General features: G+C 35.0%; 2 protein-coding genes across 2 annotated transcripts; both read left to right on the forward strand.

The window, feature by feature from the left end:
- Positions 1,948–6,760, forward strand: LOC105169255 (bifunctional riboflavin biosynthesis protein RIBA 1, chloroplastic-like). The gene is made up of 7 exons (XM_011089620.2): positions 1,948–2,166; positions 3,083–3,446; positions 3,527–3,748; positions 4,025–4,347; positions 5,176–5,305; positions 5,777–6,073; positions 6,181–6,760. The coding sequence occupies exons 1-7, from the start codon at positions 2,117–2,119 to the stop codon at positions 6,442–6,444; spliced, it is 1,650 nt and encodes a 549-aa protein (XP_011087922.1). The 5' UTR covers positions 1,948–2,116; the 3' UTR covers positions 6,445–6,760.
- Positions 10,870–12,386, forward strand: LOC105169442. The gene is made up of 2 exons (XM_011089831.2): positions 10,870–11,967; positions 12,120–12,386. The coding sequence occupies exons 1-2, from the start codon at positions 10,933–10,935 to the stop codon at positions 12,384–12,386; spliced, it is 1,302 nt and encodes a 433-aa protein (XP_011088133.1). The 5' UTR covers positions 10,870–10,932.

The raw sequence follows: 13,034 nt of genomic DNA on the forward strand, positions 1-13,034 counted from the left end.
TATCCGATCCAATTAAAATGAATAAGGTCTTATTGCAAAATGGTGTTAAATAATTTTTGGAGTATATAAATGAGGTGAATTATATATAGGTGGCATGCAATTATGCATTTGTTTTTCTCCTTGTTGAGGTTTCTTCAGTAAGCAATACATAGGGCGTAGGGGGGTGGTTAGTATGTGTGAAGTCAAGCATACTTATATATGACAATTCAAAGTTTGGACTTGTTTAAATTATTGATGGAAACAGAGAGACCCACCTATATAAAACTTCTTATAAAAGCTTTTGCATACAATTAGTTGTTATACAAGACCAAGCTTATCTTCACCAAAATCATCATCATCATCTCTTTGGCTCTAGATAATTTGATTTCTTAAACCATAATAGTCGACCACGTGAAACTTTACGAAAATGTCTTATCGCGTGCATATAATATTCTATTCTCAACTTGTAAGATCACATGCCGCTGCTGAGAATTGGCCTCTTCTATATTCCTGTTTTATGATACGATTTGATCATGTAAATTTTATATTTATTTTCTGTGTGTTGCACGATCTAATTGTATAATGCAACACGATTGTATTTTCCAACTCTTGTTAATTTTAACACCTATCTTGACTATATCAATAAGTGACTATATAAAGACCAAAAACATAATTTACCCTATGATAATACAATTTCTAAAATCTACAACCAATCTTTGCTACCTTACTTTTTCTTTTTAATCAATAGTTATTCAAGCAGTGCTACATCACAATAAACATTTCAGTATCAAAATAAATCAAATGAAACTTAATAAAAAGAAGTTTATACCCTTTTATGCCAAACAAAAAGAAGAAAAGAGGAATGTTAATTTGGTTAAGAGTTGGATTTGGTGAGATGATAATGATGTAAGAGATGAAGACAGAAAAGAGGCGTCAAGAATTGGGGTTGGGAATTGGGATGGATCCAAAGGGTCAAACATAGACAGCAGCAGAAAAAGTGGATGGAGATGCGTGAATTATTCTATAGTCCTTGTGGGGTTGGCTTTAGCTACAGTATTACCAATTGTTGCCTGCCCCATTTCTACACTTTTCCTTCCTTGTCGCCTTTCATTTCATTTAATAGGAACGTGGACGGACACGATTTCCCATATCTATCATCATCTGTTCCTCAATTCTATTGGATGATTACTCAAAGTATGTCATGTGTGTTTTTTAATATTTCTAATACTAGTTTGAGATCCCTGCTATGCACACAAATTCATATGCTATATGTCATATTTTGATGACCATACAAAATTCAATATTCAATATTCAACTCATTGCTAAGTCTATTTATGGATTATTTTGATAATAACATTAGAATATTAATTATCATATTTTTATACATTTCTCATTAAAATTATTTTATTAGTTTCAAATACCATCTATGTTTACTTTTTCAATTGATAAAATACATTATGTAAAAAATATTATCCTATTACCTTGTCATATATATTTTCTAATTAAAAAAATGTGATTTGTTTAAATGATCCTTTATTAAACATTTTTTAAAGTAGAATAAATGAAACATATGCTAACAAAGCAAATATACAATAAGAAATCGAATTCTTATTAATAATTTGGGTCCTGCCTATTAATTTTTAATTAATAATTTCTTTTATTATATTGATTTTTTAACTTCAAGTCATAATTTTTTCATTTGATATTGAATTTATTAATTGCCTATAATTTTATTTTCTTCTTAAAAAATCAATTAAAATATAATTTTATATTTTATATTAGTATAAAATAAATTAAACTATAAACAAAAATGCAGATGACTTATTTGACTATTTTTCGGACATGCAAAAAAACATAACAACAAACAGCGCCTCCGACGATTATCTTTTTCCTCTAATCCTGTTTGAAGAAAAGTAGGTTGGCCTGACCAAGAGGTGACGCAGTATATATCACCCGCGTCTGCGGCGACCCCACCCCTTCTGCAGCCTCACGTTCCTGCAATCTTCTCTACCCCTCAACCCCAAGAAAAATAAGAATTGTCTCTCGCTTTCTCTTTGAGAACTTGATCCTATTTATTCAGCCAAAAATCTTGTGTGGTTTTATTCAGATTTTGGGCCTTTCAGCGTACACGAAGAGAATGGCTTCCCTTAATTTTTCTTGCTCTTCGACTTCTCTTGCGCGCTCCCGGTTAGTCTCCCTCTTCTCTCATATGTTTTGATTTCTTTTGTTATTATGACTGTTCTTTTGATTATGTTAATGCGGTAAGATGGGGGGGTTTGTATTTAAAACTATGGGTTGGTATTTTGTGCTGATTCTTTCTTTGTGTGTGATCTAAAGTTACAGTCTTTGGTTTGTAAAGCATTGAATAGAAAAAAACATGAACGTATTCTTGAAATGGTTTACAGCATAGGCTAACTTTAGGTTGAAATTGAGAGTTGTCAGATGATGTGGTGTATTTATCTGGGGTAGAAGGAAGGTGGATTCATTTGTTTAGATCCCGGAGGATGGGAACGTAGAGATCTCACTTTGATGTGTTTTTGTCAGTACGCGAGTCAGTTTTAGCTGTGCCAATGAGTAGACTCTTGAGACTTTACGGCTCGAGTCCGTCTATTACCGTCTTCCCTTTTCTTGGACATTATGCTTGTTTGGTTACATTTTCCTATGGTTAGAAGTAGATTCTTTCTATGGGTATTAAGGATGAAGGAAATGAGTATATCGTTTCTTTCTGTTACTTGATCTTCAATGTTTGGACTTTTATTGATCTTGGTCTTAAGAAGCAAAGAAAGGTTATTGCTTCAGCAGAAGTTTAGTATTGATTTTTGCATGTCATTTGCAATATTGTTCTGGTATTTAGGCAGATATAGAAAAGGGAAGTGATTGGAATTGTGTGTATGGTGCTGCTCATTAGAATGACTCTTCCTCTTGGCATGATTGCACTTCTGTATGAGTTTGATATGGTAAATAGTCCTGTTTTCTGCATTTCTGAAGTAATATGCATGCATTTGAGGTGAAAAAGATGTTGCATCCTGATTATCTGCATGCTTTGTTTTCTGTTGTGGATTTGACGCCTAACTTTTACTTTTGTGGCCATTGAAAATGTCAGATTATTAAACGGTCTCCATTATGGAAATCTGCAATATGCGAATGGTGTAGAATCCTTCAAGCAGCCCAGTCCAAGAGTAGGCTTAAGTATTAAGGCTTCTGGCAAAATTAAGTCGGCCCTGTTCTTTGGTGAAGAAGGCACTCCTCATTCTGCAGGTTCTAATGTTTCAAGTAATGCTCTCGTCAGTGATCTGTCTAGTGGAGTAGAGGTGCAGTCTGATTCTGTAGTATTAGGAGCACTTTCAGCTGATATGGCTCCTACCACAAGTGGGTTCCCTATTGAAAATGATGAATTTGACTTGGACTTGCCATCAGAAGGTTTCTCATCTATTCCGGAGGCCATTGAAGACATTCGCCAAGGAAAGGTTGGTTTTTGCATTGACATTATGATATTTATGAAGGCTAAAAGAGCAACTTACTCACTGTTTTTGGACCAAAACTGCAGATGGTTGTGGTTGTAGATGATGAGGATAGAGAGAATGAAGGAGATCTCATAATGGCTGCTTCAAAAGTTACGCCAGAGGCAATGGCTTTCTTTGTGAAGCATGGAACTGGAATAGTTTGTGTCAGCATGGAAGAGGAAGATTTGGAAAGGCTGGAGCTTCCTCTAATGGTAAACCATAGGGAAAATGAGGAGAAACTTCGTACCGCTTTCACTATATCAGTGGTAAGTTGTTTATCTGTTGGCCAAAAATTCGAAGATATGTTTCTTCTTTTAGTCTCCACTTGTACTTTTTAAATGTTCACTTGCTATGTGATTGTTATGATAGATTGAAAAATTCTTGGGATAGAAATGTTCTAAGGACTGTGTTTTGTACCTGTATGCTATCGGACACATGTTTCTGGAAACACATGTACATACAAACAAATATCTTGGGAACTTCTGTTATAAAAAATCAGACAAAGAAACCTCTGAGGTCGACTAACCGATGCCATCTTGTAGGATGCTAAACATGGTACGACTACAGGGGTCTCAGCCCATGATAGAGCAACCACGATAAAGGCTCTTGCATCCAAAGATTCAAAGCCTGAGGATTTCAATCGCCCAGGACATATATTTCCATTAAAGTATAGGGAGGGAGGTGTTCTGAAAAGAGCTGGGCACACAGAAGCTGCTGTGGATCTTTCTGTGCTAGCTGGATTAGAACCTGTTGGAGTTTTATGTGAAGTTGTTGATGATGATGGTTCTATGGCTCGATTACCTAAGCTTCGGGAATTTGCACAGCAAGAAAAGTTGAAAATTGTATCAATTGCTGATCTAATAAGGTAGTTTAACAGTTTACTTTGTAAATTTTATTTTGCCTATATTTCTGAAATGATTGTAGTGTATATTCATTAAATTTATATTCTCAGAGGGCAGTGGGGGTTGGGATGGGAGAGGGGGATTCAATGATGAGTGTTTTTTCTTTCTAATCCACCACTGCATGTAGTTCATGACATCTCTTAGGAATAATCTCCCAAGAAAAATTAGATTACACGCATCTGAATCTCCCTTAAACTTGCATTGGCTAGGAGACTCGTTTTGGTATGCCTTCTTGGTGTATTTTCTCCACTATTTTTGGCTATTGAGCCCTTATGGTAACTAGATTGTAGTTGTTGGAAGACATACTTGATTTAGATTTTCCCTAGCTAGTGGACTTTGGTGGAGCATTGATTCTACTCAAGCATTTGTCGGATTGTGCTCTGCACTTCAATTCATCTCCCTCTATTTACACGGTGGATTTAGTTACTACTATTCTGCAGTGTAGGATTTGATTCAGATATAATTGTTGAACATTGGCTTTTCTAACACTATGCTCCACTTAGGTGAGCATTGTGGTTGCAAGTCACTGTATCTATTGTTTATCAGTCCTTTCTTTTTCATCATTGGCATTATGTGCATGTCCAGTAAAGTGTGGAAAAGGATGTAATTGACCACCCATATATAGAGTTGGGGATAAGATTTGGTTGATTTTTGTTGAGTTAAAATTACATTAAATTCCCCCTTTTCATGCATGTTTCTTTCATCCCTTATTATGATTACAGTGCATCTGGGTTTCCCAAAAGATTGTGTTATTTTCTGCTTGAAGGCCTGACACATGGAATTATGTGCAGATATAGGAGAAAGAGAGACAGATTAGTGGAACATGCATCTGCTGCTCGTATACCAACCATGTGGGGCCCGTTTACAGCCCATTGTTATCGGTCAATTTTGGATGGTATTGAACATATTGCAATGGTTAAGGTAAGTGATGTAAGAGATTCTGACATAGTGCATATTTCAGGAGTCTTTTGTCTACATTTGCTCTATGATTTGAGGTGGTTTGCCCAGTCCATTATTCATTGCAATCTCATGTTCATGAATTTTAGTAATGGCACACCTATGTAGTCTTAGTTTAATCCACTTCCATTTTTCAATACATGCACGCACTAAGTCTCGCTTATTTTACTTCCTTGGTTGCTTGATGACCCTTTTCCTGGCACATGCCGTGTTCAGCTTGTTGGAGTCATAAAGTTAACATTTCCGTAGATTGATTTTGTTTGCAGTTCACAGGAGGTGTTTCACATAGGCATTTTGTCCATTAGTAGCCTTTCAAACTATTTTGCTGAGCAATTACACTGCACTGTGTAGAACATGAAAGTGTTGAAGTTTCTTCTTTGTGCTTGGAGCCTTGTTAATTTCAGTATCTGAACTTTAGATATATGGTTTAAACAGGGTGATATTGGTGATGGCTTAGATATCCTCGTCAGAGTGCACTCAGAGTGTCTCACTGGAGACATATTTGGGTCTGCCAGATGCGACTGTGGAAACCAGCTGGCACTTGCAATGCAACAGATCGAGGCTGCTGGTAGGGGTGTCTTAGTTTATCTCCGTGGTCATGAGGGAAGAGGAATTGGTTTAGGCCACAAACTTCGTGCTTACAACCTGCAAGACGATGGGCGCGACACTGTCGAGGCAAACGAGGAGTTGGGTTTGCCCGTTGATTCAAGAGAGTATGGAATTGGTGCACAGGTACTCCCTAGTCGAACATCTTTCCCTTCAACTAAATTGCTACAAGATTGTTCATCTCATGTTACAAGAAGTTTCAGATTTCTTAAAATTGCATAATCTTTGTGTAGATACTAAGAGATCTTGGGGTTAGAACGATGAAACTGATGACCAACAATCCTGCAAAGTACATTGGGCTCAAGGGTTACGGTTTGGCTGTTGCTGGCAGGGTTCCCCTGGTGACTCCCATCACAAAGGATAACAAGAGATATCTGGAGACTAAACGTGCTAAAATGGGCCACGTGTATGGCTTAGACGCCAATGGCCGTCCAGCCCTCATCACCAACAAGAACGGTCGACCAAGTGGAGAGAGTCCAGTTACATCCGAGTCGTAAGTATTCCCACTTCTAACGAAGATATCTCAACGGAGTCGAAGAGAATATTTCTAGGTCGGCTACTTCCCGTTTTACATATAGTTTGAATTAATTCGTTGACGTGATTCTTGCAACCACTGATACGTTCATTCTAATTCTTTTCGCTTGGTTGTATACGAGCAGCAAGTGTATTGAACAAGTTGTGATGGAAACTAGTGAAGCCTCCTGGAAACTATTGCTGTGCATCACAGAAATGTAATATACGCAAATAATCATATTTGTGAAAGACTAATTATAGACAGAAATGTGTTTGATTTCACAGAGTGGAATTGTAGTATGATGTGTGTCACCAGTCACCAGTCACCAGTCACCAGTCAACAGTCACCACCATCATATCATATATTCATACCTAAACTAATAATATATAGGGGGTGTGAATATATCATGCAAAATAACGGAGGGATTTGCATAATTTAACTAATTTTTAGGAAAAATGTAATTGTTCCTCACTTTTTAATCTCTCTGATGTACCCTCTATATCACAATCCTTGAAATGATAAAGAACAAATTGGCTTTATTTTAGCCTCTATTGGGCCTTGTGATTGAGCGATTCAAAATTTCCATTTGACCATATTTTTGTGTTATTTGATTATTGTTTTTAATAATCATTATTGGGCCAATGAGGCCTAGTTCCCATAACTCTTACGACGGTGGGTTCGATTTCCACCGATGTATCGAAATATTATTCTATTTTAATAATAGTTATTAATTAAATATAATTATTTAATATTTATTATTGTTATAGATATAAATATTTAACATTGATGATTTTAATTGATTTGTTCAGTGAATAGTTGATAGCACTAGAAAAAATATGATTTTTCGTTAGGACTAATTACTATAGCCAAAAAAAGAAAACTGTGGTAAAAATAAATCAAATACAGCTAGCCACGACCAAATTCATGACAAATGTTTTGGCTATAGCTAAAAATCCTGAAGAATATTAATTAATTAAGGTAAAAATTTAAATTTTTATTTTGGTTTTGTTTACCCATAATTAATAGTATTGATTTATCACAATTTTTAAGTCGTAGTCAGTTATAATATAGTGAAAACTCAAATTTTTTATAGTGTAGCTTTCACTTCAAAAAATAATCAGTATCGGAATAATATTTGATCCAAAATCAATTATTTTAAATCCAATCTCTTATAATAAATTATTTCATAATTAATTATCGATGAAAATCTCACCGAAATTGATTTAGGGTGCAATTCGTCAAGAGTTTTGTATTTCAAGGTGCTAATTGCTAAAAACACGATTTAATGGTGCAATGTGCTAATGGAATATAATCGGAGACTGCAATCCCAATTACCCTTTTCAGGTCGATACCGTTATGGGTCAAGACATGCCTTTAAAACTGTAAAATGCTGGTAAAAATACATACAAATTACTCGTCCATATAACCCTGTTTATTTTTTTTTATTTTTTTAAACAAGAGTGATAAATTATCATTAATTGAAATTCAATTGATTATAATCATTACTATCAGATATCAATATCTGACAAAAAATATTACAACAATCATACTCTATTCAATAATATCAACACTTACTATTTATTACAGTAGAAATAACAAATTTATTATTTAGTAGACACAACATCCTACACATAAAGTAAAGTTCAAATCCATGACTTTAGAATTAGCGCTTGTTGGGCAAATAACCGTATTCGTTACCAACTCGCAGAGTTAGAGGGCAGCTAGGCTTATTGCGCCTGCTAACTTCGCCGCACGATACTTCACAGCATCTCACCAATGCTATTAATATTTCTCAATCAGCGCAGCTATGAATCGAGTGACCAACCTACGTACTCTACCACCGAGTTTGGCACAACACTTAATTAGAATTTTCAAAATCACTTCTATTTTTTAAAATTATTTATATTTATTATTTTTCATCGATTTTAAATTTTGAGACGTTCGATAATTAGGATATAATCACTTATTTATTGTTCAAGCCACGCAATTTGTGTTTTATAAATATTTAAAATTTTGAGCTTTTCATCGACTATATATATATAGTCTACATAACCAATTCTTTATTTTGTTTAAGTGGTAAGGTCGTGGATTCGAGTTTTATAATTGTGGTTATATAGTCTATTTTTCAATAGTAGCATCCTATTTTTCAATACCGAGTTTTGATCGAATTAATTTTAAAATATGATATATTTAATTAGTATTTAAATTTAAATATACTGAATTATATAATAATGAACCGAATAATAGAATGAATAAAATAAAATTAATTCGTTTTATATTCATTATTCAAAACTTAGACGACACTCACACTCATAACAAATAAAAAATAGGACCGCATTAATGTCCCTATCCTACACTTTCTTCCTAACAAGCTATTCCAATTGTCATATATGCTACCTAATTAATTCGATCAATAAAAAATGTTGATGATAATATCACATTCGAATTAAATTCACTATAAAAAAATATAATATTTAGTTATAGTTAATTATCATGATTAATAACAAATAGTTATTGATCATTACCATGCAACAGTTGTAGGACGTGATTTTAGTGAAGATGGTTAAAATATTTGTCATGGTTGAAAGCTATGGCAATTGTTTTTACCATAACTCTTAGTTCTGACAAATAATTTTAATTTTCATAGTGGAAAAACTATTTTTTTGCATCAATTTTATTTAACCATTGTTAATAATAGTTATTCACCATAATTTTTAGTCTAAGGTGAATTAGGCCTCACGATTAGAAAATTGTAAGTTTGAGTCTTACTAATGTGAATATAATGTTTAAATAATTAATCCAGTATTGACTTCTAACACTGTAAATTTATAAATGTGAAAATGGATCAGTATTTGTGTTATATATTACTAATAAATATTAATTAGATTGAATATATATTAATGCTCATCGGTGTATATATATAGCTAAATAATGAATTAAATTGACAAATTAATATTATTGTGCCGTACCCATAAATTAAAATTATGAGTTTATGAAAGAAGAGAAAATAAAGTGTAATTAAAACTTAAGAAATTAAGAGCTAGTAATGGACCAATATATATAATCCAAGGTCGGGTTCATCGCAATTTTTCTTATGTTAGGCATGCATGCAAATCCGCCTCACACGTAACAGGACAATATAATATTAATAGCAACGTAATTAACTATATATGAAATTGACTCGATAATCACAAATTAGACTTTAGTTAATTATTAATATATTCGTTAATTATTTTATTAATATTCGTTTGAAATTTGATCCACTGATGATTAATGATATGGGTGAATTAATAAAAGAGTTATTTTAGATGGCAATATAAACTACCTAAATAAATACGAAAAATTTCTCTTATAAAAATTTTTGACTTTTTATACTCAACGCAATCTGTATTTAAATGTCCTAACACTAGGAAGAAAAATGACTATCCGCTGCATTTCTACTAGTAAAAATCGTGAAATAATTTTTATTGAGCACGGTTAACTAAAATCGTCGCAAAAACATAGATTTTCCAACAAGAAAAAATTATTTGTCATGATAAAAATATTTGTTACAGCTTTAGCCACGGCAAATATTTTAGCTACCTCGCAAATACCACAGCCAACGACCTTTGTATGGCCGTGATCGATAATGATTATTTGCTACGATTATTTTATTTAACCACGACAATTAGCTATGATTAAGTATAACATTTTTTGTAGTGCAACAAAAAAGTGATCGATTTAATTTCTTGCATTTGGGTTATATACAATTACATTTGATATTTGTTTAAATGTAATTATTATTTTTATTAATTTAATTTTCAGACAATTAAAAGAAGACAAACGTTAAAATTACGATTGAAGTTAAACTCTATATTGTTTCAGCTAGAAATTTCCGCGGATGAGTTGTACATTTGACATGTCAAGCAAATCATAAGACAGATTAAATGAATTTTCTATAAATTATTTGATATTTTTATTTTTAATTTTTTAGAGTAGTATTTTGATCTTGATATCATTTTGTTATATATTTTGTTATAATAATTTAATTTTACTTTGCTAACAAGGAGTTAATTATGGTAGTTATTAATTATTATAACAAATTAAAAAACCTTTTATGACATCTCCCCCATCCCAAAATCCCTTTAATTTCATACAAAAAAAAAATTCAATTTCGATGTGGAAAAATTTCAAATTAAATTTGATTAATCAAATTAATTATAGAATAAGTATGATATACTTGACAAGTAATTTATTATTTTTCTAAAATTATATATAATCACATGAAAAATATATTACACTCTATAAAATTAATTTAAGTTAGACGATATGAAATTAGAATTTTCCCATGTAGTCTTCATGGCTACTAGCAACTTATCTATAAATACCAGATACCATAGCATACCCCTTCCTCGTACTCAGACAACTCAATCCCATTTCCAAACTCAAAAATCAAGCATCATATATATTGAATTCACCAAGATCAGTTTCCATGGCGGCGAAGCCATCTCCAGAAGCAGGAGGTAGACCGTCTCGTAAGTCTCGTTGTTCCCGGAAGCTCTCTGTTTACCTCCTGGCCATCTTCGCCACGGTCTTCATCCTCTTCCACATCGAAGTCCTCCGAACCCCAGAATCATCTTCCTGGGATTTCATCAGTACCAATTACAAGAACCTACGAACAGTTTTCCTGGACTGCACCACCAAGCTCCAAGAATCGGTCACTTTTCTCCCTCTCAAGGACCTCCGCTACTCCAGCAACCCCCTTCAAGCGCACACATGGTTCATGAGCTCCATGAACGACACACACGAGAACGGCGAACCCCAGTATCTGGAATTCCCTTCAACAGCATCTAAAGAGAGGGTTTTGTGCCTGAAAGGGAAAGATGTTCATGATGGTTCTTTGAACTCATACGCACTCGCATGGCCTGATTCCCTACCCCCCAACGCCACCCTATTCACCGGCCTCACATTCGTCTCTTATAATCACTACAACTACGATAACCTTTGGCACGGTTTATCATCGGTCGTGCCTTTCGTCGCCTGGCATATCAAGAATCAGTGCTCGGCTCTGCCGGCGAGGTGGGTTTTGTATCATTGGGGTGAACTGAGAAGTACAATGGGGCCTTGGATAACTTCACTAGTTAATGCTACTTTTGGAGAGTTAAACATTGAAAAATTTGAAGGATTTGATGATGGAGATGGGAAGATGAGTTCTCCAGTTTGTTTTGAGAAGGCTGTGGTAATGAGGCATGCTGAAGCTGGGATGTCGGGGGATAAAAGATTGCCAGTATATGATCTGGTGAGGTGCAGGGCCAGGGCTTCCTGCAATATGAGCTCGGAAGGTAGGCTCTCCGACGTTGATGAGAAGGGGATTCCGGTGATTGGGATGACCATGTTGATGAGGGCGGGCCCCAGGTCGTTCAAGAACGAATCGGTGGTTATTGGAATCTTCGACAGGGCCTGCCGGAAGGTGGAGGGCTGCCGCCTGACGGTGGCCTATGCAAGCAACCTTAGCTTTTGTGAACAGGTGATCTGTGTGAATATGTTCATGAACCCATACCAACCGCATATCAAAAAGGACCACCTTCGGGAATCACTCAGAGAGTTAAAACAAAAAGTACATTAATCTGAACTATTTCGTACAATTAATTAACTCCATTGCCTTGATTGTACGTACAGGTGAAATTAATGAGCTCAACAGACATATTGGTATCTCCACACGGGGGCCAATTGACCAACATGTTCCTGATGGACAGGAACAGCAGCGTCATGGAATTCTTCCCAAAGGGCTGGCTCAAGCTCGCCGGAATCGGCCAATACGTCTACCACTGGATGGCCAAGTGGGCAGGGATGAAACACCGCGGCGCCTGGCGGGACACTGGCGGGGGTCCCCGCCCGTACCCCGGGGGGACGTCTACCACTGGATGGCCAAGTGGGCAGGGATGAAACACCGCGGCGCCTGGCGGGACACTGGCGGCGATCCCTGCCCGTACCCGGAGGAGGACAGCCGCTGCATGGCCATTTATAAAAATGCAAAAATTGGATATAACGAAACCTATTTTGCTGAATGGGCAGCGAGTGTCCTGAGTGATGTGAAGTTGAGAAAGGCACAAGAGATCTCAAACAAGACAAGTGGAGTCCCTGTTTCTGTTTCCACTTCTTGCGGTTGTTAGGTTATTGGCTATTTGGGCTGTTTGATGTTATGGTTTTTTGTTGTCGGCTTATGTATGTATATAATAAGTGTTCCAAAATTTATTTATTTTACAAATTGGAGATTTTGCTATTTATTCAAAGAATTATTGTTTGTATAAATTGTTTTATAATATACGTAACAATTATTTTCTTTAGCTATATGTTAGAAAATCGGTTTATAGATTGTGAGATGAGTGCAGAAAATACAATTTAGACCGAATTCGATCAGATTTGAATCAATTATATGGTAAATGCAATATATTGTTGTGTGATTGGTGTACAATTCAAAAAAAATAACCAATCACATAATAAGTGTTATACACTTACTTTATAATTAATTTGATTCGACCAAATTTGGTCGGGCAAGAATTACCCTACCCCCATCTCCTTATAGACAATATT

This window comes from Sesamum indicum, linkage group LG8 (assembly GCF_000512975.1).
Source record: "Sesamum indicum cultivar Zhongzhi No. 13 linkage group LG8, S_indicum_v1.0, whole genome shotgun sequence".
Classification (NCBI taxonomy): Eukaryota; Viridiplantae; Streptophyta; class Magnoliopsida; order Lamiales; family Pedaliaceae; genus Sesamum; species Sesamum indicum.